Here is a 24,542-nt window from a genome sequence, read left to right as displayed (position 1 = left end):
GCAAACCCAGCCCTGCCGATCCTGCAAATTCCTCCTAACATCTGGGGGCTTGTGCCAAAGTTGGGAGAGCTGTTTCACAGACTAGCCAAGCAACAGCCTGACATATTATACTCACATAATCATACCTTACAAACCAGCGTCCCAGGCACAGCTATCACCATTCCTGGGCATGTCCTGTCTCACCGGCAGGAAAGACCCAGCAGAGGTGGCGGCACAGTGGTACACAGTCAGGAGGGCGTTTCCCTGGGAGTCCTCAACATCGACTCTGGACCCCATGATGCCTCACGGCTTCAGGTTAAACATGGGCAAGGAAACCTCCTGCTGATTACCACGGACCATCCACCATCAGCTGATGAATCCCTACTTCTCCAAGTTGAACACCACTTGGAGGAAGAACGGAGGGTGGCAAGGGCACAAAATATGCTCTGGGTTGGGGACTTCAATGTCCATCACCAAGACTGGATCGGTAGTACCACCACAGACCGAGCTGGCCGGGTCCTAAAGGACATGGCTTCTATACTGGGACTGCAGCAGGTGGTGAGGAATCAACAAGATTGAAAAAACATACTTGACCTCATCCTCACCAATCCGCCTGCTGCAGATGCATCTGTCCATGACCGTATCGGCAGAAGTGACCGCCTTCTCCTTTGTAGTGACAAAGTCCCATTTTCACATTGAGGATACACTCCATGTTGTGTGGCAGTACCCCCGTGCTAAATGGGATAGACTTCGAACAGATCTAGCAACTCAAGACTGGGCATCCATGAGGCGCCGTGGGCCATCAGCAGCAGCAGAATTGGATTCAACCACAATCTGCAACTTCATGGCACAGCATATCCCCCACTCGACCATTACTATCAAGCCAGGGGATCCACTCTGGTTTAATGAAAAGTGCAGGAGAGCATGCCAGGAGCAACATCAGACATACCGAAAAATGAGGTGTCAACCTGGTGAAACTACAACATAGGTCTACTTCTGTGCCAAACAGCATAAGCAGCAAGTAATAGACAGAGCTAAACAATTCCACACCAAACGCATCGGATCTAAGTTCTGCAGTCCTGCCACATCCAGCGGTGAATGGTGTTGGACAATTAAACAACTCACTGGAGGAGGAGGCTCCACAAATATCCCCATCCTCAATGATGTGTGCAAAAGACCAGGCTGAGGCATTTGCAGCAATCTTTAGCCAAAGGTGTCAAGTGGATGATCCATCTCGGTCTCCTCTGGAGGTCCCAAGCATCCGGGGTAGACCATCTACAAAGAACAAAGAAAAGTACAGCACAGGAACAGGCCCTTCGGCCCCTCAAGCCTGTGCCGACCATGCTGCCTGTCTAAACTAAAACCTTCTACGTTTCCTGGGTCCGTATCCCTCTATTCCCATCCTACCCCATGTTGACCCCCCCCCCCCGAGCATTAGTGCAAACAAACCAAAAACAACCCCTCCCCAAGCCCAAACAAAGAGACCAACCACCCATTCCTTAACAAAGGACAGAGAACAAACCTGAAGTCAAAAAAGGAATGGCCCCAAACATAATTCAACAGCATTTCCACCAAAATTCTAATCCACCTTCTCCTGCCAGTCCATTGTCTTTGACAAATTCTACTGCTTCCTCCACCGAGTCAAAGTACAATTCCAGGCCTCCGTAGGTCACCCACAGACATGCCGAGTACAGTACCCCAAACTTCACCCCCTTGTAGAGGGCCGCCTTGATCTTGTTGAAGCTCGTTCTCCTCTTCGCCAGCTCTGCACCCAGGTCCTGGTACACTCGGATTTCACTGCCCTCCAGTGCAGCTCCTCGTCTGCCTGGCACACCTCAATTCGCTCCTTGTCCAGGAACCAGTGCAACAGCACCACCATCACACTCGTCGGCGTCGCTCCCCTGGGCTCCATCAGCGTCCTGTGCGCTCGATCCACTTCCAACAGCCGTGCAAACGCACCCTCTCCGAGCATCTTCTCCAACATCCTCCTCACATACACACCAGCCTCGGCTCCTTCACTCCCCGGCACGAAGGCCCTCCATCCTTACATTCTGCCTGCGTGACCGGTTCTCTAGGTCTTCAACCTTCTCCTGAACCCGCCGCTGCTGTTCGCGCATCAGCCCCATCTCCGCTGCCATCGAGGCAAACTGCTCTTTGTGTTCCCCTGCCCCCTCCTCCGTCTTCTGAATCACCTGACCCTGGGCCGGCAGCATCGTCTCCATGCGATCAACCACCACCCTGACCGAATCCACCGCCCGGACAAGGTCCTCCAGACTCTCCATCCATTGCTGGGTGAACTTCTCGTTGAAGAAGCTCACCAGCTGGACCGTCGATCATGGAGTCAGCAGGGCCGCTCCCTGCCCCGCTGCCATCCCCATGTGCGTCGCAGGCCCCGCACCAGCTCCAACCAACTGATTTTCTCTTTTTGAATGGTTCTGGCCTACAGTTCCATACACCAGAGTGTCAATCTCTTCCCCTCACTCCCCTGCACCTTTATTCCATCTCACAGCCACCTGTTAACCGGGAAAAAGATCCAAAAAAACTGTCACAAGCGGGAGCCACCAAATGTGCAACCACTCACTCCTTGGTCGCCACCGGAAGTCACTAATAAAGATTATTAAAAAGAAAACAAAAGACTATCCCCAATTTGTTAACCATGTCGAGTCCTATATCCCTGAAGCGGCGGAAATAGTTTCACTATCTACCTTATCTGTTCCCATTAAGTTCCTGAAAACTTGAATCAAATCATCTTCTAAATTCAAGGGAATATCATCTTGCATAATTTAACACTTGGGAGCCAAGGTATCATTCTGCTAACGCAACATTACACTTCTTCCAAGGCCAATATACTATTATAAGAGCCCTTCCTGTTTATTTCCATAATGTTCCCATTTCTTTTATTTTATTATTTTTGGTCCGTGGACCCATAATGTGCAGGGGAGAGAGTGGAGAGTGAAAACAGCGCGAGAGGAGAGACAGCCGGGAGAGGAGAGACAGCCGGGAGAGTGAAAACAGCGCGAGAGGAGAGACAGCCGGGAGAGTGAAAACAGCGCGAGAGGAGAGACAGCCGGGAGAGTGAAAACAGCACGAGAGGAGAGACAGCCGGGAGAGTGAAAACAGCGCGAGAGGAGAGACAGTCGGGAGAGTGAAATCAGCGGGAGAGGAGAGACAGCCGGGACATTGAAAACAGCACGAGAGGAGAGACAGCTGGGAGAGTGAAAACAGGGTGAGAGGAGAGCGAGACGGCCGGGAGAGTGAAAACAGCGCGAGAGGAGAGACATTCGTGAGAGTGAAAACAGCGCGAGAAGAGAGACAGCCGGGAGAGTGAAAACAGCGTGAGAGGAGAGATAGCCGGGAGAGTGAAAACAGCGCGAGAGGAGAGAGCGACGGCCGGGAGAATGAAAACAGCGGGAGAGGAGAGACAGCCGGGAGAGTGAAAACAGCGCGAGAGAAGAGACAGCCGGGAGAATGAAAACAGCGGGAGAGGAGAGACAGCCGGGAGAGTGAAAACAGCGCGAGAGGAGAGACAGTCGGGAGAGTGAAAACAGCGCGAGAGAAGAGACAGCCGGGAGAGTGAAAACAGCACGAGAGGAGAGACAGCCGGGAGAGTGAAAACAGCGCGAGAGGAGAGACAGCCGGGAGAGTGAAAATAGCGGGAGAGGAGAGACAGCCGGGAGAGTGAAAACAGCGCGAGAGGAGAGACAGCCGGGACATTGAAAACAGCGCGAGAGGAGAGACAGCCGGGAGAGTGAAAACAGCGCGAGAGGAGAGACAGCCGGGAGAGTGAAAATAGCGGGAGAGGAGAGACAGCCGGGAGAGTGAAAACAGCGCGAGAGGAGAGACAGCCGGGAGAGTGAAAACAGCGCGAGAGGAGAGACAGCCGGGAGAGTGAAAATAGCGGGAGAGGAGAGACAGCCGGGAGAGTGAAAACAGCACGAGAGGAGAGACAGCCGGGAGAGTGAAAACAGCGCGAGAGGAGAGACAGCCGGGAGAGTGAAAATAGCGGGAGAGGAGAGACAGCCGGGAGAGTGAAAACAGCGCGAGAGGAGAGACAGCCGGGACATTGAAAACAGCGCGAGAGGAGAGACAGCCGGGAGAGTGAAAACAGCGCGAGAGGAGAGACAGCCGGGAGAGTGAAAACAGCGGGAGAGGAGAGACAGCCGGGAGAGTGAAAACAGCGCAAGAGGAGAGACAGCCGGGAGAGTGAAAATAGCGGGAGAGGAGAGACAGCCGGGAGAGTGAAAATAGCGGGAGAGGAGAGACAGCCGGGAGAGTGAAAACAGCGCAAGAGGAGAGACAGCCGGGAGAGTGAAAACAGCGCGAGAGGAGAGACAGCCGGGAGAGTGAAAATAGCGGGAGAGGAGAGACAGCCGGGAGAGTGAAAACAGCACGAGAGGAGAGACAGCCGGGAGAGTGAAAACAGCGGGAGAGGAGAGACAGCCGGGACATTGAAAACAGGGTGTGAGGAGAGCGAGACGGCCGGGAGAGTGAAAACAGCGCGAGAGGAGAGACATTCGTGAGAGTGAAAACAGCGCGAGAAGAGAGACAGCCGGGAGAGTGAAAACAGCGTGAGAGGAGAGATAGCCGGGAGAGTGAAAACAGCGCGAGAGGAGAGAGCGACGGCCGGGAGAGTGAAAACAGCGGGAGAGGAGAGACAGCCGGGAGAGTGAAAACAGCGCGAGAGGAGAGACAGCCGGGAGAGCGAAAACAGCGCGAGAGGAGAGACAGCCGGGAGAGTGAAAACAGCGCGAGAGGAGAGATAGCCGGGACATTGAAAACAGCGCGAGAGGAGAGACAGCCGGGAGAGTGAAAACAGCGCGAGAGGAGAGACAGCCGGGAGAGTGAAAACAGCGCGAGAGGAGAGACAGCCGGGAGAGTGAAAACAGCGCAAGAGGGGAGACAGTCGGGAGAGTGAAAACAGCGCGAGAGGAGAGACAACCGGGAGAGTGAAAACAGCGCGAGAGGAGAGACAGCCGGGAGAGTGAAAACAGCGCGAGAGGAGAGACAGCTGGGACATTGAAAACAGCGCGAGAGGAGAGACAGCTGGGAGAGTGAAAACAGCGCGAGAGGAGAGACAGCCGGGAGAATGAAAACAGTGCGAGAGGAGAGACAGTCGGGAGAGTAAAAACAGTGTGAGAGGAGAGACAGCCGGGAGACGCAGTGGTTGCTGGTTAAGTGTTTCATTTTTACCTGTATTTAAGTTGGGCGGTGAGCTCTTTCTTTTTCTTGTTTTTATCAACAACACTCAGGAAGTTCGACACCATCCAGGACAAAGCAGCCTGCTTGATTGCTCCCCCTTCCACAAACATGGAAACCCTCTACCACCGATGAATAGTGGCAGCCGTGTATACCATCTGCAAGATGCACTGCAGTAACTCACCAAGGTTCCTTAGACAGCACCTTCCAAACCCATAGCTGCTACCATCTAGAAGGACAAGAACAGCAGATACCTGGGAACCCCATCACCTGGGGATTCCCCTCCAAGTCACTCACCACCCTGACTTGGGAATATATCACCGATCCTTCACTTTTGCTGAGGCAAAATCCTGGAACTCCCTCCCTGACAGCACAATTGGTGTGCCTTCACTTCAGGGACTGTAGAGGTTCAAGAAGGCATTTCATCACCACCTTCTAAAGGGCAACTACGGATGGGCAATATATGCTGGCCTAGCAGCAATACCCACATATGTTTTTTAATTAATTAATAGACCACACTTATTGTTCAGTCGACTACAAACATATATAAAGCGGATACAGGTGACAGTGGTGTTGTTGGGAAGTGATTGTAGAACACAATGTTGGAGCTGAAGAAGTCAAGACTTTCTTTCCAGATTCTCATTACAGAGATACCACTCGTGCTTTACAATGGTAGCAAAGGGTGTTTTTTGTGAGTAAGTTGAAAAAGATTGCAAACTAAGATTTATTCGGACGAAAGACTTTATTCAGAATTCCAACCTTGAAGAGTGATTTGGATTAACTTGGAAAACAAACGGCTAAATCCAAGGTTTGGGTGTCGTGGTACGACTACCCCGCCATTATTTTCTAAGCGTCAACTCTGACCAATGGAAGAATGATGTTACCATGTGGACAATGGTTACATCCTTGCCCTAGAAAATACAAGGATTGGTCCTGGCACTTCCGTTACCGTATGAAATCAAAATAAGATGTACGGTATGCTCAAAATTGGAGCCGGAGCACTTGAAATCAGATGAAGATTTGGATACATTATTAACTTTCATGGATATATTGACTTATTAAGAGCCTATGAGGCCTGGTCGTATTTTGACAAATTTAGAAAGTCGAAAGATACTCCATAGAAGAGTGATAATGGAATTTTACAGACTGTATAGAAAGGCTGCGAAACGTTAGTCTCGAAATTCCTCAATCAGTACTGGCGTTCAATTTGACTGTTAAAATTACAAATAGACTTCTGGTTTTGGCAGGAGTTAAATTTGCAGGATGACACACACTGTTAGAACAAATATCAGAGGCCCTATAAAAAGTTCCTGGGCAAACATTCCTTCCCAGCAGTCTTCATGACACAAATGGGCCAATGGGCGACAATAAGACAGACTATGGAGGACTCGATGTTAGCGGGATAGCGAGGTGGTCTAGAAACCGACCACAAGAATCAATACGAAAGAAGATTGCAACTAAAAATAACGAGGACAGAAACACCTTTAACAATTATGGCAGGAGGAATGAATTGAGAAATTTCAACAGAAAAATTAACTCCAGGAATGCCCAAGGTGTGGTCAATCAGTATTTTAGGTGTGATTCGAAACTCCATTACGCAATAAATTGTCCTAAGCTATATAATAGGGTGGTTGAAACCAAACATGAGACAGAAGACTCTGAAGAAAAGGAAGATATTGACCAAAGAGAACGCATTGTTCTAAGTTCTATTTTTTTCGTCAGTATTCACTCAGGAAAAAGATAATGTTGTGGAGGAGAATGCTGAGCCCCAGGCTAATAGAATAGATGGCATTGAGGTACGTAGGGAAGAGGTGTTGGCAATTCTGGACAGGCTGAACATAGATAAGTCCCCGGGACCTGATGGGATTTATCCTAGGATTCTCTGGGAGGCCAGGGAAGACATTGCTGGACCTTTGGCTTTGATTTTTATGTCATCATTGGCTACAGGAATAGTGCCAGAGGACTGGAGGACAGCAAATGTGGTCCCTTTGTTCAAAAAGGGGAGCAGAGACAACCCCGGCAACTATAGACCGGTGAGCCTCACGTCTGTAGTGGGTAAAGTCTTGGAGGGGATTATAAGAGACAAGATTTATAATCATCTAGATAGGAATAATATGATCAGGGATAGTCAGCATGGCTTTGTGAAGGGTAGGTCATGCCTCACAAACCTTATTGAGTTCTTTGAGAAGGTGACTGAACAAGAAGACGAGGGTAGAGCAGTTGATGTGGTGTATATGGATTTCAGCAAAGCGTTTGATAAGGTTCCCCACGGTAGGCTATTGCAAAAAATACGGAGGCTGGGGATTGAGGGTGATTTAGAGATGTGGATCAGAAATTGGCTAGCTGAAAGAAGACAGAGGGTGGTGGTTGATGGGATATGTTCAGAATGGAGTACAGTCACAAGTGGAGTACCACAAGGATCTGTTCTGGGGCCGTTGCTGTTTGTCATTTTTATCAATGACCTAGAGGAAGGCGCAGAAGGGTGGGTGAGTAAATTTGCAGACGATACTAAAGTCGGTGGTGTTGTCGATAGTGTGGAAGGATGTAGCAGGTTACAGAGGGATATAGATAAGCTGCAGAGCTGGGCTGAGAGGTGGCAAATGGAGTTTAATGTAGAGAAGTGTGAGGTGATTCACTTTGGAAGGAATAACAGGAATGCGGAATATTTGGTTAATGGTAAAGTTCTTGAAAGTGTGGATGAGCAGAGGGATCTAGGTGTCCATGTACATAGATCCCTGAAAGTTGCCACCCAGGTTGATAGGGTTGTGAAGAAGGCCTATGGAGTGTTGGCCTTTATTGGTAGAATGATTGAGTTCCGGAGTCGGGAGGTCATGTTGCAGCTGTACAGAACTCTGGTACGGCCGCATTTGGAGTATTGCGTACAGTTCTGGTCACCGCATTATAGGAAGGACGTGGAGGCTTTGGAGCGGGTGCAGAGGAGATTTACCAGGATGTTGCCTGGTATGGAGGGAAAATCTTATGAGGAAAGGCTGATGGACTTGAGGTTGTTTTCGTTGGAGAGAAGAAGGTTAAGAGGAGACTTAATAGAGGCATACAAAATGATCAGGGGGTTGGATAGGGTGGACAGTGAGAGCCTTCTCCCGCGGATGGATATGGCTGGCACGAGGGGACATAACTTTAAACTGTGGGGTAATAGATATAGGACAGAGGTCAGAGGTAGGTTCTTTACGCAAAGAGTAGTGAGGCCGTGGAATGCCCTACCTGCTACAGTAGTGAACTCGCCAACATTGAGGGCATTTAAAAGTTTATTGGATAAACATATGGATGATAATGGCATAGTGTAGGTTAGATGGCTTTTGTTTCGATGCAACATCGTGGGCCGAAGGGCCTGTACTGCGCTGTATCGTTCTATGTTCTATGTTCATTGTCTTATTAATGGGTAGTGTCAGTCCCTGTGATGAACGTGTGAAATGTATAGTCCTTCAATTGTGCCATATTAGATTGCAGATGTACAGTATGTGGAATATACTGGTTGAAATGTTACCTGAACCCAAGTGACAAAGATCGGAACAAGGTTAAGGAATTTGGAAGTTCTGTGAGTTTCAGACTTGGGGATGATAATACCCTTAAATCAATGAAAAGAGTAGTGATTCCTTGTAAAATCGCTAAAAAGCATCATTTTATTAGCATGGATGACCTATCCAGCGAAATATCTTTACTATTAAGCCAACCATCGATGAAGAAAGTACGTATGAAATTTGGTGTGGAAAACAACAAGGCCATTGTATTTTGAAAAATTGTGAACTTCCAATTTACGCATCCTGGACACTATTGTGTTCCATCAATGAATCCTAATTTTTCTTGTAAGCAAATTAAGGAAGTACTCTTTCATTTCAATTAAGGGGCACTATAGCGTGGCCAATCCACCTACCCTGCACATCTTTGGATTGTGAGGGTGAGACCCACGCAGACACTGGGAGAATGCGCAAACTCCACACGACGGTGACCTGGGGCTGGGATCGAATCCGGGACCTCGGCACCGTGAGGCAGCCAATGCTAACCATTGCGCCACCCGTCTGCCCAGGAAGTACTGTTGGCATCAGAGAACAAGGGCCTAGAAAACAAAAAGTTGATTGTGGTAAAGTTGCATCGGCAATTTGCCCAACTGTTTTCTCAAAGATTAAAAGTTTTGCTCGGTTGCAGGGAAAGAGATGAGGAATACACCAAACTTATAGAATAGGTAAGTGATGGATGTGATATATATAAGAAATATAGAAGAACACCATCATTACCCCATAGTGAGCATCCCTTTAGTGACAGATTTTAATAAAGTTGTGGCTATGGAACATGAGGTGTGGGATAAAGAAAGGAACATTTTTATTTTACACTTTGTAGACTTGGCAACTAGGTTTAGTCAGCCGACGATTAAAGGTAGTAACAAAAATAATAATTCTGGAACAGACAGCGGAAAAAGGGATAGCGACTGGTCTGGGGCCATCGGCAAAGAATGCAGGAACATAAGAACTAGGAGCAGGAGTAGGCCATCTGACCCCTCGAGCCTACTCCGCCATTCAATAAGATCATGGCTTGTCTTTTTGTGGACTCCGCTCCTCTTACCTGCTCGCTCACCATAACCCTTAATTCCTTTACTGTTCAAAAATCTGTCTATCTGTGCCTTTAAAACATTCAACGAGATAGCCTCAACTGATAATCGGAGGAATTTGCTAACAATGAATTTCGGGATATGTGTGAGAACATGAACACGATTACCAATACAGCTGCACAAAGCCCACTTAGTAGCGGGGTGTGTGAGAGAAATCATGCTGTGATAAATTAAATGCTTTGTAAAGTTTTGGCAGGTGGACCAAGATGTAAATTAACTTTGGATTGAGCATGAGCTGTCCATGCAAAGAATTCGCTATAGATGGTTGGGACTACAGTGCACATCAGTTAACTTTTGGGACAAATCCCCAAATCCCTTCAGTCTTGAATGAGATTCTCCTCCAGCTTGGGAGAGGACGGCGATTAGCTCTATCTTCTTTTTTTTAAAAATATGTTCATTAAGAATTTTTTCACACAATTTTCAACCATACAAACAAACCCCCCCCATAACAAGAAGAAAAGGAAACTCGCATAGCAAGACATAAACATGGCAAATCAATATGATACCAAACTTTGTACATTGGATCCTAGAGTTCTAAAGGAGATAGCTGAAGAAATAGTGGAGGCGTTAGTTATGATCTTTCAAAAGTCACTGGAGTCAGGGAAAGTCCCAGAGGATTGGAAAATTGCTGTTGTAACCCCCCTGTTCAAGAAGGGACCAAGGAAAAAGATGGAAAATTATAGGCCAATTAGCCTAACCTCGGTTGTTGGCAAGATTCTAGAATCCATTGTTAAGGATGAGATTTCTAAATTCTTGGAAGTGCAGGGTCGGATTAGGACAAGTCAGCATGGATTTACTAAGGGGAGGTCGTGCCTGACAAACCTGTTAGGAGAGTTCTTTGAAGAGATAACAAATAGGTTAGACCAAGGAGAGCCAATGGATGTTATCTATCTTGACTTCCAAAAGGCCTTTGATAAGGTGCCTCACGGGAGACTGCTGAGTAAAATAAGGGCCTATGGTATTCGAGGCAAGGTACTAACATGGATTGACAATTGGCTGTCAGGCAGAAGGCAGAGAGTTGGGATAAAAGGTTCTTTTTCGGAATGGCAACCGGTGACGAGTGATGTCCCGCAGGGTTCAGTGTTGGGGCCACAGCTGTTCTCTTTATATATTAACGATCTAGATGACGGGACTGAGGGCATTCTGGCTAAGTTTGCCGATGATACAAAGATAGGTGGAGGGGCAGGTAGTATGGAGGAGGTGGGGAGGCTGCAGAAAGATTTTGACAGTTTAGGAGAGTGGTCCAAGAAATGGCTGATGAAATTCAACATGGGCAAGTGCGAGGTCTTGCACTTTGGAAAAAAGAATAGAGGCATGGACTATTTTCTAAACGGTGACAAACTTCATAATGCTGAAGTGCAAAGGGACTTGGGAGTCCTAGTCCAGGATTCTCTAAAGGTAAACTTGCAGGTTGAGTCCGTAATTAAGAAAGCAAATGCAATGTGGTCATTCATCTCAAGAGGCTTGGAATATAAAAGCAGGTATGTACTTCTGAAGCTTTATAAAGCATTAGTTAGGCCCCATTTAGAATACTGTGAGCAATTTTGGGCCCCACACCTCAGGAAGGACATACTGGCACTGGAGCGGGTCCAGCGGAGATTCACACGGATGATCCCAGGAATGGTAGGCCTAACATACGATGAACGTCTGAGGATCCTGGGATTATATTTATTGGAGTTTAGGAGGTTGAGGGGAGATCTAATAGAAACTTACAAGATAATGAATGGCTTAGATAGGGTGGATGTAGGGAAGTTGTTTCCATTAGCAGGGGAGACTAGGACCCGGGGGCACAGCCTTAGAATAAAAGGGAGTCACTTTAGAACAGAGATGAGGAGAAATTTCTTCAGCCAGAGAGTGGTGGGTCTGTGGAATTCGTTGCCACAGAGGGCGGTGGAGGCCGGGATGTTGAGTGTCTTTAAGAAAGAAGTTGATAAATTCTTGATTTCTCAAGGAATTAAGGGCTATAGAGAGAGAGCGGGTAAATGGAGTTGACATCAGCCATGATTGAATGGTGGAGTGGACTCGATGGGCCGAATGGCCTTACTTCCGCTCCTATGTCTTATGGTCTTATGGATTCCTCCCGTACATATCAGTTTTCCGGATCATTCATGTATTTTCTTGCTCAGATGCCCCCCAGAAAACCCCCCCCCTCCCCCCCCCCCCCCCTCCCCCGGGTTGCTGCTGCTGTCGACCGAACTTAATCTAATGCTCCGCGAGATAGTCTAGGAACGGTTGCCACCGCCTGGAGAACCCCTGCACAGACCCTCTCAGGGCAAACTTTATCCTCTCCAACTTAATAAACCCTGCCATGTCCTTTATCCAGGCTTCCACACTGGGGAGCTTCGCATTTTCCACACTAACAAGATCCTCCGCCGGGCTACCAGGGACGCAAAGGCCAGAATACCGGCATCTTTCGCCTCCTGCACTCCCGGCCCGTCCGCTACTCCAAATAATGCTAGCCCCCAACTTGGCTTAACCTGGACTTTCACCACCTTAGATATAGTTCTCGCAACTCCCCTCCAGAACCCATCCAGTGCCGGGCACGACCAAAACATATGGGCATGGTTCGCCGGGCTTCCTGAGCACCTCCCACATCTGTCCTCCACCCCAAAGAACCTACTCAGCCTTGCCCCCCTCATATGCGCTCTGTGAACAAACTTAAATTGTATCAGGCTAAGCCTGACACACTAGGAAGAGGCATCAGCCCATAGACCCTCCTCAGTCTCTTCCCCCAGCTCCTCTTCCCATTTACCCTTCAGCTCCTCTACCAAAGCCTCCCCCTCGTCTTTCATCTCCTGGTATATCGCCGACACCTTGCCCTCTCCGACCCATACGCCCGAAATCACCCTGTCTTGAATCCCCTGTGCCGGAAGCAGCGGGAATTCCCTCACCTGCCGCCTCCCATAACGCCCTCACTTGCATGTACCTGAAAGCGTTTCCCGGGGGTAGTCCAAACTTCTCCTCCAGCACCCCTAAGCTCGCAAACGTCCCATCGATGAACAGGCCCCCATTCTTCTAATCCCTGCCCGATGCCAGCTCTGAAACCCCCCGTCCATCCTTCCTGAGACAAACCGATGGTTATCTCTGATCGGGGACCACACCGAGGCTCCCATCGCGCCCCTATGTCGTCTCCACTGCCCCCAGATCTTTAGCGTTGCCACCACCACCGGACTCGTGGTGTACCTTGTCGGCGAGAGCGGCAGCGGTGCCGTCACCAGCGCCCCCAGGCTCGTTCCTTTGCAGGACGCCATCTCCAACCTCTTCCATGCTGCCCCCTCTCCCTCCATCCCCCACTTACAGATCATCGCCACGTTGGCTGCCCAGTAGTAGCCACCCAGATTCGGCAACGCCAGCCCTCCTCTATCTCTACTACGCTCCAGGAACCCCCTCCTTACCCTCAGGGTCTTACTCGCCCACACAAAACCCATAATGCTCCTGCCTACCCTCTTAAAAAAGGCCTTGGTGATCACAATTAGAAGACATTGGAATACAAACAGAAACCTCGGGAGGACCACCATTTTAATCGACTGTACCCTGCCCGCTAGCGAGAGTGGCAACATGTCCCACCGTTTAAAGTCCTCCTCCATCTGCTCCACCAGCCGCGTCAAATTAAGGCAGGGCCCCCCAGCTCCTAGCTACTTGGATCCCCAAGTATCGAAAGCTCCTTTCCGCCCTCCTCAACGGTAGGTCGTCTATCCCTCTTCCCTGATCCCCCGGATGCACCACAAAGAGCTCACTCTTCCCTACATTGAGCTTGTAGCCCGAGAAGTCCCCAAACTCCCTTAGAATCCGCATGACCTCCACCATCCCCTCCACTGGGTCCGCCACATACAGCAACAGGTCGTCTGCATACAGCGACACTCGATGCTCCTCTCCCCCTCGAACTACCCCCCTCCATTTCCTGGACTCCCTTAGTGCCATGGCCAAAGGTTCAATTGCTAATGCAAACAACAGGGGGCACCCCTGCCTCATCCCTCGATACAGCCGGAAGTACTCCGACCTCCGCCGATTCGTAACCACGCTCGCCACCGGGGCTCTATATAGGAGCTTAACCCAGCTAATAAACCCTCCCCCGAACCCAAACATCCACAACACTTCCCAGAGATACTCCCACTCTACTCGGTCAAAGGCCTTCTCCGCGTCCATAGCTGCCACTATCACCGCCTCTCCCTCCACCGATGGCATCATAATCACATTTAGGAGCCTCCGCACATTGGTATTTAGCTGCCTGCCCTTTACAAATCACGTCTGGTCCTCGTGAATCACCCCCAGGACACAGTCCTCAATCCTCGTAGCCAACACTTTTGCCAGCAACTTGGCATCTACGTTGAGGAGTGAGATCGGCCTATACGATCCGCATTGCAGTGGGTCCTTATCCCGCTTCAGGATCAAGGGGATCGTCGCCTCCGACATTGTCGGGGGCAGGGTCCCACCCTCCCTTACCTCATTGAAAGTCCTTACCAGCAACGGGGCTAACAGGTCTACATACTTCCTATAGAACTCCACCGGGAACCCATCCGGTCCCGGGGCCTTCCCTGCCTGCATGCTCCCCAGTCCTTTAACCAGCTCCTCCACCCCAATTGGCACCCCCAAACCAGCCACCTCCTGCTCCTCCACCCTCGGGAACTTCAGTTGGTCCAAGAATCGTCGCATCCCCTCTTTTCCCCCTGGGGGCTGGGTCCTATACAGCTCCTCGTAGAAGACCTTGAATGCCTCATTCACTTTCACCGCACTCCGCACCGTAGTTCCCTTTCCATCCTTGACTCCACCTATTTCCCTCGCTGCCATCCTCTTGCGGAGCTGATGTGCCAACATCCAGCTCGCCTTCTCCACATACTCCTACATCGCCCCCTGTGCCTTCCTCCACTGTGCCTCTGCCTTCCCTGTGGTCAACAGGTCGAACTCCGTCTGGAGACTTCGCCTCTCCCTGAGTAGTCCCTCATCAGGGGCCTCTGCATATCTCCTGTCCACTCTTAAAATCTCCCCCACTAACCTCTCCCGTTCCCTGCCCTCTCTCTTCTCCCTATGAGCCCTGATCACCGCCTTCAGCGCGTCCCATACTACTCCCACCTGCACCACCCCCTGAGCACCTTGGCCGCAGCTGGCCTCTTTCCGGTCCTAGATCTGGAGCGATCCAGTGCTGGGTCCAACACCGTATTAAAATCCCCACCCATTATCAAGCTTCCTACCTCCAAGTCCGGAATGCGCCCCAACATCCGTTTCATGAATCCAGCATCGTCCTAATTCGGGGCGTATACATTTTCCAAACCACCCCTGTCCCCTGCAACCTACCGCTCACCATCACGTATCGGCCTCCATTGTCCACTACTATGTTCTTGGCCTCAAACGACACCCGCTTCCCCACCAGTATTGCCACCCCTCTATTCTTCGCATCCAGCCCCGAATGGAACACCTGTCCTACCCATCCCTTCCTTAACCTGACCTGATCTGCCACCTTCAGATGTGTCTCTTGAAGCATGACCACGTCTGCCTTCAGTCCCTTCAACTGCGCGAACACTCAGGCCCTTTTAACTGGCCCATTTAGGCCTCTCACATTCCACGTGATCAACCGGATTGGGGGGCTAACCCCCCCGGCCGACTAGCCATCTCCTATTTTAGGCCAGTCCCGTGCCCGCATCTCCCGCACCCTCCAGTCCCCCAGACGAGGAACCGCCGCCCCGACCACCTCTTCCATTTTCAGTTCCCCCCTCTGCCAATGCAGCAGCAACCCTATTGTCCGCCCCTCCCCTCCCCCTCCCCGCTAGATCCAAATCTAGCTCTTTTGCTCCCCCCATAATACTTCCATAAGTCAGCTGACTCCTGCTGACCCCGGCTTCCCCCGCCTTCCCGTTGACCCCCGCCGTGTGGAAATCCCTCCTCCTCCTTGCACTCCTCCATCCCCCCCCCCCCCTCCCTAACGCGGGAAAAAGCCCGTGCTTTCCTGAGCCAGCCCCGCCCCCTGTGGCACAGCTCCTGTTGCGGCCTTATCCCAATTCCCCCATCCCCGAGTCTCACCTTCCTCCAGCACCGACGCCCACATTCCTCACTCCCCCCCCCCCCCCCCCCCCCCATCAAAAACTCTTCCCCCATCCCCATCCATCGTCCCACCCGTGAAACATTCTTTACCCATATTTACAACCGGGTAAACAGTCAACATCTCCCCCACAACCACAGTCCCTCAGTTCGAGTCCAATTTTTCCGTTTGGATAAAGGTCCAAGCCTCCTCTGGCGTTTCGAAATAGTGGTGTCGGTCCTGATACGTGACCCACAGTGGCGCTGGCTGCAGCATTCCGAAACTCACCCATTTTTTATGCAGCACCTTGGCCCGGTTGAAGCCAGCTCTCCTCTTTGCCACCTCCGCGCTCCAGTCCTGATAAACTCTGATCACCGCATCCTCACATCTACTGCTCCGCTCCTTCTTGGCCCATCTCAGGGACACTCTCTCTGTCCGCGAAACGATGGAACCTCGCCACTATCGCCCTTGGCGGCTCGCCAGCCTTGGGTCTCCTCGCCAGGACCTGGTGAGCCCCTTCTAGCTCCAGGGGGCTCGGAGAGGCCTCCGCACCCATCAGCGAACGGAGCATCGTACTCACGTACGACCCTGTAGAAGCCAGGTATTTTGAATACAACTAGTATAGGTAAAAGATAGCTGTTTAAGCATAAATGTTGAGCCCCAGTTTTAAATACCCATTTATACAGCATAATTCACTTTTACTGAGGTCCGTTGTTCTGGCAAATGCATATTTTCAAAGACAGTGTGACATTAAAACAGCAAGATAATTTGACACTGCTTGTGCTAATTGTCAAGGACAGGGACTGAATACATAGCAACATTGTTCACAATGCAGATAACAGCTGGGTCAGAAAAGCTGATGTTGCACATTAAAGATGGACGGCTTGCCATCAAATCAAATGTGTTTGAGTCTAACCCAAACCAATTAGGATTATATTGGGGTGTAATTAGACGACTTAAGACAGATATGAAAGTGTATAACTGAAAAGTTTCTCCTGGCCATTTTGGGTTTTGTTTTAGTGTTTAGTTTTTCGTGTGTTGCCTTGTGGTTTTATTGTCTTTGAAGGTGTGTTGTGCTGTGTTGTCTTTCTGTTAGTTTAGTCAGTTTTTGCCTTTGATTCTAGTCTCCAGTTTTGTTTTAGTGTTTAGTTTTTAGGTAATTGTCTTTGGGGGTTCTGTCAGCCTAACAGTCTGTGTCAGTGATGTTAGTCCACTTTTGACTTTGAGTTTGAGTTTAGCTGAAGGTTAGCTTTCTCTCTCTTTTCATGTTTCATTGCCAGACTTTGACCTTTTAAAAGTTACTTTCGAGCTGTCTGCCTAAGCAAAGAAAGATAATGTCTGTAATTCTCTGAAAGCTTCGAATTGTCTACGAATTGCCTTTTAAATAACTTTCAAATTGTAATCAAGCGACTACAAATAAAACAATTCCTTTTGGCACCTGAGGAGTTTATACTGCAAATTTCTGCCGAGTTCCAGTATTCGCAAAGTGCTACTGATAACCGAATAGCAGAGATGATATAAATTCCTTCAACTATACACAGTCGAATAATACAAGGAATCGAACAACTTAACACAGTCTACAAATATTACAAATCTTACAACTTGTCGTATTGCGCCAGGACTTGATTCATCAACTAAGCTTCCCCCAAACTTGGCGTGGTTCAACAGGTTAAGATCCCTATAAATTAAAGATTCCTTCAGCCCCGGCATCAGCCCCCTCCACTCCTTCGGGGAGACCCAGAATCCGGAGATTCTTCCTCCTCGACCTGTTCTCCAGGACCTCTAATCTCTCGGCCCACCTCTTGTGCAGCGCCTCGTGCGCCTCCATCTTCACTGCCAGGCCCAAGGTCTCGTCCTCGTTCTCGTTAATTTTGTCCTTCACCTCTTGGAGCTCTACCGCCTGGGCCTTCTGGGTCTCCTTCAGCCCCTCGATCGGCAACAGCATTGGCGCCAGCACCTCCTTTTTAAGCTCCCCCACGCAGCGCTTGAGAAACTCCTGCTGGTCCGGCCCCCATGCTGCTCGATCTCCGCCCTCCGCCATCTTGTTTTTTCCCCCTCATTTCTGCCGCTGCTCCAAAGCCTCTTTTTCCGCCGCTCCACTTCTAGTCCCCTCCATACACGACGGAAGGGAGACCTTGCTTCACCTTCCCACACGGGATTTGGTCAAAAGATTTCCGTTGGGGCTCCTCCGGAGAGCCCAAAAGTCTGTTCTAGCGGGAGCTGCCGAAATGTGCGGCTTAGCTCCGCATCGCCGCAACCGGAAGTCGCTCTATCTTTTCTGAGCATTTGAATGGACTGCACTTGGGCAGAAGAGCATTCCTTAAAGCCGAAATCTCAGAAAGAATTCTGAGAACTTTGAGGTACATAATGTACAGCCATCGGAAACTAGTTGCAAACGGAGAGACATGGTACACTATAAAAGAGATAGACTTAACAAGTAGAAAGGTCCACAGATGATAAAATAATCATTTTTGAAGCATGGAAACCAGACTGTTTGGGTACACTCGTCAAGATTAGTGGGCACAGATCGCAAGTTTGCAGATTCAAAAGGGGTTATTGAAGAGGAACCAGGTAATTCTCATACACGTATGTTACAGAATTATGAGGACCAAATCATGGAAATGGACAGGGTGCCTGAAGAGGGACATGGTAACTCTGAGGAACCAGATAAGGCTATTTGTTGAAAGGCCAACTGCCAGAGGTTGTACTAAAGTGACACAATTGCCAGAAGGGAGGATCTATCCTTGGTAAAGAAGGGAAGGTCACCGGAGAATATAAAAACTGGCTGAATGCACAAAGTAAAGAGAAGATTAGGACTATGGATTAGGAACATGAAGTACAAAAACGGATAGCGCTGAAATGTATTGTCAGTTTGGACACTCGGTCTGGCAGTGAACATGGTCATAGAAAGAGATCAAGAATTATTGAAAGAACATCACATAATAAGACAGATCAAGCAGCAGCAGTCCGGAACAAGATACAAGGCAGGGTAGAGGGCGCGACACAAAAAATATGGTAAGGATTAGGAATGTTACAAGGAGCAGAAGTTTACATAATTGAGTGGTCTTAGTGGCTTCCAACAAATTAGATGATAAATTAAGAAAAGATGCAAAACAGCAAGAACTGAAAAGTTGGAAAGAATTTAGAGTGCACACAAAGAGGCCCCAGGTAGAGGACAACAAGTTCTATCGCATAGATGGCTATTCACGGAAAAGGTGCTTCCTGATGGAAGTTATAAGACCAAAGCCAGACTGGTGGCACGAGGTTTTGAATAAAACTTTGGTGACCAAGATATAAGAGTAGATTCACTTATGGCAGGAAAGGCTATTGTGAAGATTATCTTGGCTTTGTTAGTGAGAAATGCATGGGAATGCAAGTCGATAGATATTAAAGCTGCTTTCCTGACTGGGACATCAGCTCTTCAAAGGGAAATTTTACTTTGTCCTCTGAAAATCCGCCAAATATAGAGTGGGTACTCTGGAAGTTAAAAAAATGTGCCTACAGGTTGAATGTCGCCCCCAGGGTTTGGTATTTCTTCATGAGGTGGGTTTTGTTAAAGTTGGGCTGTCTTCAGTTGAAAGCAGACCCCGTGATGTTTTATTGGCACCATGGAGGGAAACCTTCAGACAGCTTCATGATGCACGTAGATAATTTTTTGTTGGGTGGTAGTCGCAAATTTGAAAATACTGTTATTAACGGGCTTAGAACGGAGTTCAAGTTTGGAAGTCAGGCCTCTGGTGCATTCAATACATTGGGTGAAAAATCGAACAGAGTGATTTGCATGTTAATCTACATCAGCAGCCTTACTTGGAGAATATTAATCCATTAGCAAATACTCGTGGTAGGGCCTCGCAAAAGGATACCGCGACTTCTGAAATGGAAGAGGAGGAACTCCGAAGTTTAATTGGGCAGCTGAATTGGTGAAGTAGACAAACTAGACCGGACGCCAGCTTTGATGTTTTTGAACTAAGCTCTAAAGTTAACAATCCCAAGGTTGAAGAGGTTGTTCGAGCAAACAAAATATTCACAAATTAAAATTGGAGAAGTGTGTTTTGAATTTCCCATCTTTAGGTGATATTAGACAACTGGAATGGATTGTTTGTAGTGACGCATCTTAAGCTATTTCTGCAATGGCATTTGCGAGTGTGGGAGGATTTATAATTTTTCTCCTGGGGGAGAAAGGAAAATGTTGCCCTTTAGCATGGAAAACTAAAAAGATATGAAGAGTGGTTAAAAAGTACATTGGCAGGGGCACGTGCCCTCCTGGAGGCAGGAGATATGCCATTTTTTTATGTCCAGGATCCTGACAGAAATTTTAATTAGAACGGGGCATTCGGGAACAGAACCTATAGAGTGCCACATAGACAATAAGTCCCTTTGAGAGAAATGTTCACTCTATTTAAAGTGATGAAAAGAGACTATGAATAGACATAAGAGAGCCTAAAACAGATGCTAGAGAACAAGACATTGACAAGATCAAGTGTTTTGACAGCAGTTACCAATTATCTGACTGTAACAAAACAAGGGGCTAGCTTGAAGAAGTTATTAGAAATTCTGCAAGAGGGAATATAAGGAAGAGAATTTGAGGGTGGATATTAAAATTTTTTTAAAAGGGGGGGGAATACGATGGATTTATTGCAGAAAAGAAAATATATACATTTGTGTTATGGCAATTTACGCCAAAGATTATTATTTTTTCTTTAAGAGCGGGAATCTGTTCTTTGGTGTTAGATGAGAAGTGATTGTAGAAATTGGAGCTGAAGAAGTCAGGACTTGCTTTCAGTTTTTCATTAGAGAGATGCCACCATCGCTTAACAAGGGTGCCAGAGAGGTACCCTATGCTCTCGTTCACACCTGCTTCTGTGGAGAGAGAAACAGAGTTAACATTTCAAGTCGGCATGACTTCTTCAGATGCTGCAAGACCTGCTGTGTCCTCCCTTCCAGCCTTTTCTGTTTTCGATTGCCAGCATCCGTATGGTTTTGTTTTTAAAGTAATCAAACTTTGCTTCAGCAGGCATTGAATTTTCCAAGGTGGAGAGGCTCCAGGGGGCAGGGGTTCTGGAATGTACAGGTGGTTAAGTTGAAGTGGGAGGATTATGGTAAAGGGATATTTCTGTGACTGGAAGTCTGTTTCCACAGGGGTCGCTGCTGGGGCCTTGCTATTTATGGTATACGTTAATGATTTGGGCTTGAATGCAAGGAATGTGATCAAGAGGTTCATGGATTATATAAAAATTGGTAGGGTACTAACTACTGATGAGGATAGACGTAGACTGCAGGAGGATATCAATGAACTGGTCACGTGGGCAGAGCAGTGGCAAATGGAATTCAACCTGGGAAAAGTATGAGGTAGTACACTTGAGGGGGGCTAACAGGACAAAGGATTACACTATGTAAATGTTAGGATGCAACAAATGGTGGGGGGGGGGGAGGGGGGAGGCAGGAGGTAGCAGAGGTGGGAACCAAAAGAAATACTTTTGTACATATTGAAATATCTAGACTAGTGAGTTTTTAAAATAAATCAGAATTGTTAATTATTGTCACTGGCCTTGGACATGTGTTTTTGAAATGCAGTTTTTGATGCTTGTCTCTCTTTCTGTTTAATAGCATAACTTGTCTGAATTGTGTTATTGTTGGCAACGGAGGAGTACTTCGAAACAAGACATTAGGGAAAAAAATTGACTCCTACGATGTTGTTATGAGGTATTTTATTTTTTGCTAAACCTTGTTATATGCAACAAGTCTCATACAACTAACACCAGAGTTTTCTCGAGCTTCTTGATCAATTAAAACCAATGATATGTTGAATTTTCTTTCAAATATTTGGCAATTGCTGCAATTCCCCCTTCGCCCCAAACCTCATAAATTTGATACGTGGTCAAACAACGGTTTTACACTTTTACAGATTTGTGTAATTGCATCACTCGTCTTTGATAACATTTTGAAAATGAAGTCCCTTGCTTTGATTTCCAAAAGCTTTATCCGGTTATTAATAGAACAGAACAACCTAAAAGGGAATTTGCAAAGTTATAGCAGCTTACATTGCTGTAGCATATATGCTTTATAATGTGGGAGGTGGACATTGGCATCAAAGGGAGACTAAAAGCTTAGTCAAAAGAGAATTTAGAATTTATTAAATGTTTAAAATAGAAACTCAGCTACCAATTCAACAAAGCGTCGTGGTTGTGTCCCCCCAGATTTACCAACTTGAGAGATCTGTATGGAGTGACACAGTGGGTCCGATTCTCCCAAAAATTGAAAAGTTAATTTGTGGCGGGTTTTTCGGGGAGTTTCCCACCAGCTCTGCAGGCGAATTCCCCACCACTATTCAGTGTCACATTTTGGGGCCCTGGGGAGTTTCCCACGGATTGAGGCTACACGTAGGAGCTGAACTCCGAGACCGGGCTGCCATTTTGAAAGGGTGCCCCAATCTCGAAGTGAGCTTGTGGGTCCCCACATCCCCACCCATGGGCAATTTCACCCCCCCCCCCACACACACGCACACTTCCTCACCCCCCCCCCCCCCCCCAAACAATCCTAATTTTCTGAGTGTGGTCCCCCTTCCCCCGACCCTTGGCAGTGCCACTCTGGCACTCAGGCACCCTTGCACTGGCACCCAGGCAGCACTCCTGGCTTGGCAGTGCCATCCGGGCACCATGGCAGTGCAAGGGTGGTGGTGCCAAGGTGCCAGATGACCAATGCCAAGGTGCCCATGTTCCATGGGGAATGCCAGGGAGCCAGCATCCACTGACCCTGACCACCCCAGGGTCTCTGTTGGTCCAGGAGACCCCCCCCCCGGGTGCCGGTCCGACTGGTCCACGTTTGTGCAGCCTCCCTGGGGAGGCCCGAGAATCAAGGGAGGCCGTTGGATCCCGCGCAGGTAGATTCGGTTTCTGACCTCCTTCTGCGAGTGTCATTCAGTCCCGCCCATTTAGAACATAGAACATAGAACAATACAGCGCAGTACAGGCCCTTCGGCCCACGATGTTGCACCGAAACAAAAGCCACCTAACCTACACTATGCCATTATTATCCATATGTTTATCCAATAAACTTTTAAATGCCCTCAATGTTGGCGAGTTCACTACTGTAGCAGGTAGGGCATTCCACGGCCTCACTACTCTTTGCGTAAAGAACCTACCTCTGACCTCTGTCCTATATCTATTACCCCTCAGTTTAAAGTTATGTCCCCTCGTGCCAGCCATATCCATCCGCAGGAGAAGGCTCTCACTGTCCACCCTATCCAACCCCCTGATCATTTTGTATGCCTCTATTAAGTCTCCTCTTAACCTTCTTCTCTCCAACGAAAACAACCTCAAGTCCATCAGCCTTTCCTCATAAGATTTTCCCTCCATACCAGGCAACATCCTGGTAAATCTCCTCTGCACCCGCTCCAAAGCCTCCACGTCCTTCCTATAATGCGGTGACCAGAACTGTACGCAATACTCCAAATGCGGCCGTACCAGAGTTCTGTACAGCTGCAATATGACCTCCCGACTCCGGAACTCAATCCCTCTACCAATAAAGGCCAACACTCCATAGGCCTTCTTCACAACCCTATCAACCTGGGTGGCAACTTTCAGGGATCTATGCACATGGACACCTAGATCCCTCTGCTCATCCACACTTTCAAGAGCTTTACCATTAGCCAGATATTCCGCATTCCTGTTATTCCTTCCAAAGTGAATCACCTCACACTTCTCTACATTAAACTCCATTTGCCACCTCTCAAGCCCAGCTCTGCAGCTTATCTATATCCCTCTGTAACCTGCAACATCCTTCCACACTATCGACAACACCACCGACTTTAGTATCGTCTGCAAATTTACTCACCCACCCTTCTGCGCCTTCCTCTAGGTCATTGATAAAAATGACAAACAGCAACGGCCCCAGAACAGATCCTTGTGGTACTCCACTTGTGACTGTACTCCATTCTGAACATTTCCCATCAACCACCACCCTCTGTCTTCTTTCAGCTAGCCAATTTCTGATCCACATCTCTAAATCACCCTCAATCCCCAGCCTCCGTATTTTTTGCAATAGCCTACCGTGGGGAACTTTATCAAACGCTTTGCTGAAATCCATATACACCACATCAACTGCTCTACCCTCGTCTACCTGTTCAGTCACCTTCTCAAAGAACTCAATAAGGTTTGTGAGGCATGACCTACCCTTCACAAAGCCATGCTGACTATCCCTGATCATATTATTCCTATCTAGATGATTATAAATCTTGTCTCTTATAATCCCCTCCAAGACTTTACCCACTACAGACGTGAGGCTCACCGGTCTATAGTTGCCGGGGTTGTCTCTGCTCCCCTTTTTGAACAAAGGGACCACATTTGCTGTCCTCCAGTCCTCTGGCACTATTCCTGTAGCCAATGATGACATAAAAATCAAAGCCAAAGGTCCAGCAATCTCTTCCCTGGCCTCCCAGAGAATCCTAGGATAAATCCCATCAGGTCCCGGGGACTTATCTATTTTCAGCCTGTCCAGAATTGCCAACACCTCTTCCCTACGTACCTCAGTGCCATCTATTCTATTAGCCTGGGGCTCAGCATTCTCCTCCACAACATTATCTTTTTCCTGAGTGAATACTGACGAAAAATATTCATTTAGTATCTCGCCTATCTCTTCAGACTCCACACACAATTTCCCATCCCTGTCCTTGACTGGTCCTACTCTTTCCCTAGTCATTCGCTTATTCCTGACATACCTATAGAAAGCTTT

At 48.3% G+C, this 24,542-nt stretch overlaps 1 protein-coding gene across 16 annotated transcripts in view; it reads left to right on the top strand.

The window, feature by feature from the left end:
* Positions 1-24,542, top strand: part of LOC140427824 (type 2 lactosamine alpha-2,3-sialyltransferase-like) — a 236,019-nt gene that overhangs the window by 185,073 nt on the left and 26,404 nt on the right. For all 16 annotated transcript variants that reach the window (XM_072513533.1, XM_072513535.1, XM_072513531.1 and 13 more), the window contains one exon: positions 21,420-21,515. In XM_072513533.1, coding sequence (XP_072369634.1) covers positions 21,420-21,515 — 96 coding nt within the window. The remainder of the gene's footprint in view (positions 1-21,419; positions 21,516-24,542) is intronic.

This window comes from Scyliorhinus torazame, chromosome 8 (genome assembly GCF_047496885.1).
Source record: "Scyliorhinus torazame isolate Kashiwa2021f chromosome 8, sScyTor2.1, whole genome shotgun sequence".
Classification (NCBI taxonomy): Eukaryota; Metazoa; Chordata; class Chondrichthyes; order Carcharhiniformes; family Scyliorhinidae; genus Scyliorhinus; species Scyliorhinus torazame.
This window is presented reverse-complemented; position numbering and strand designations above follow the sequence as displayed.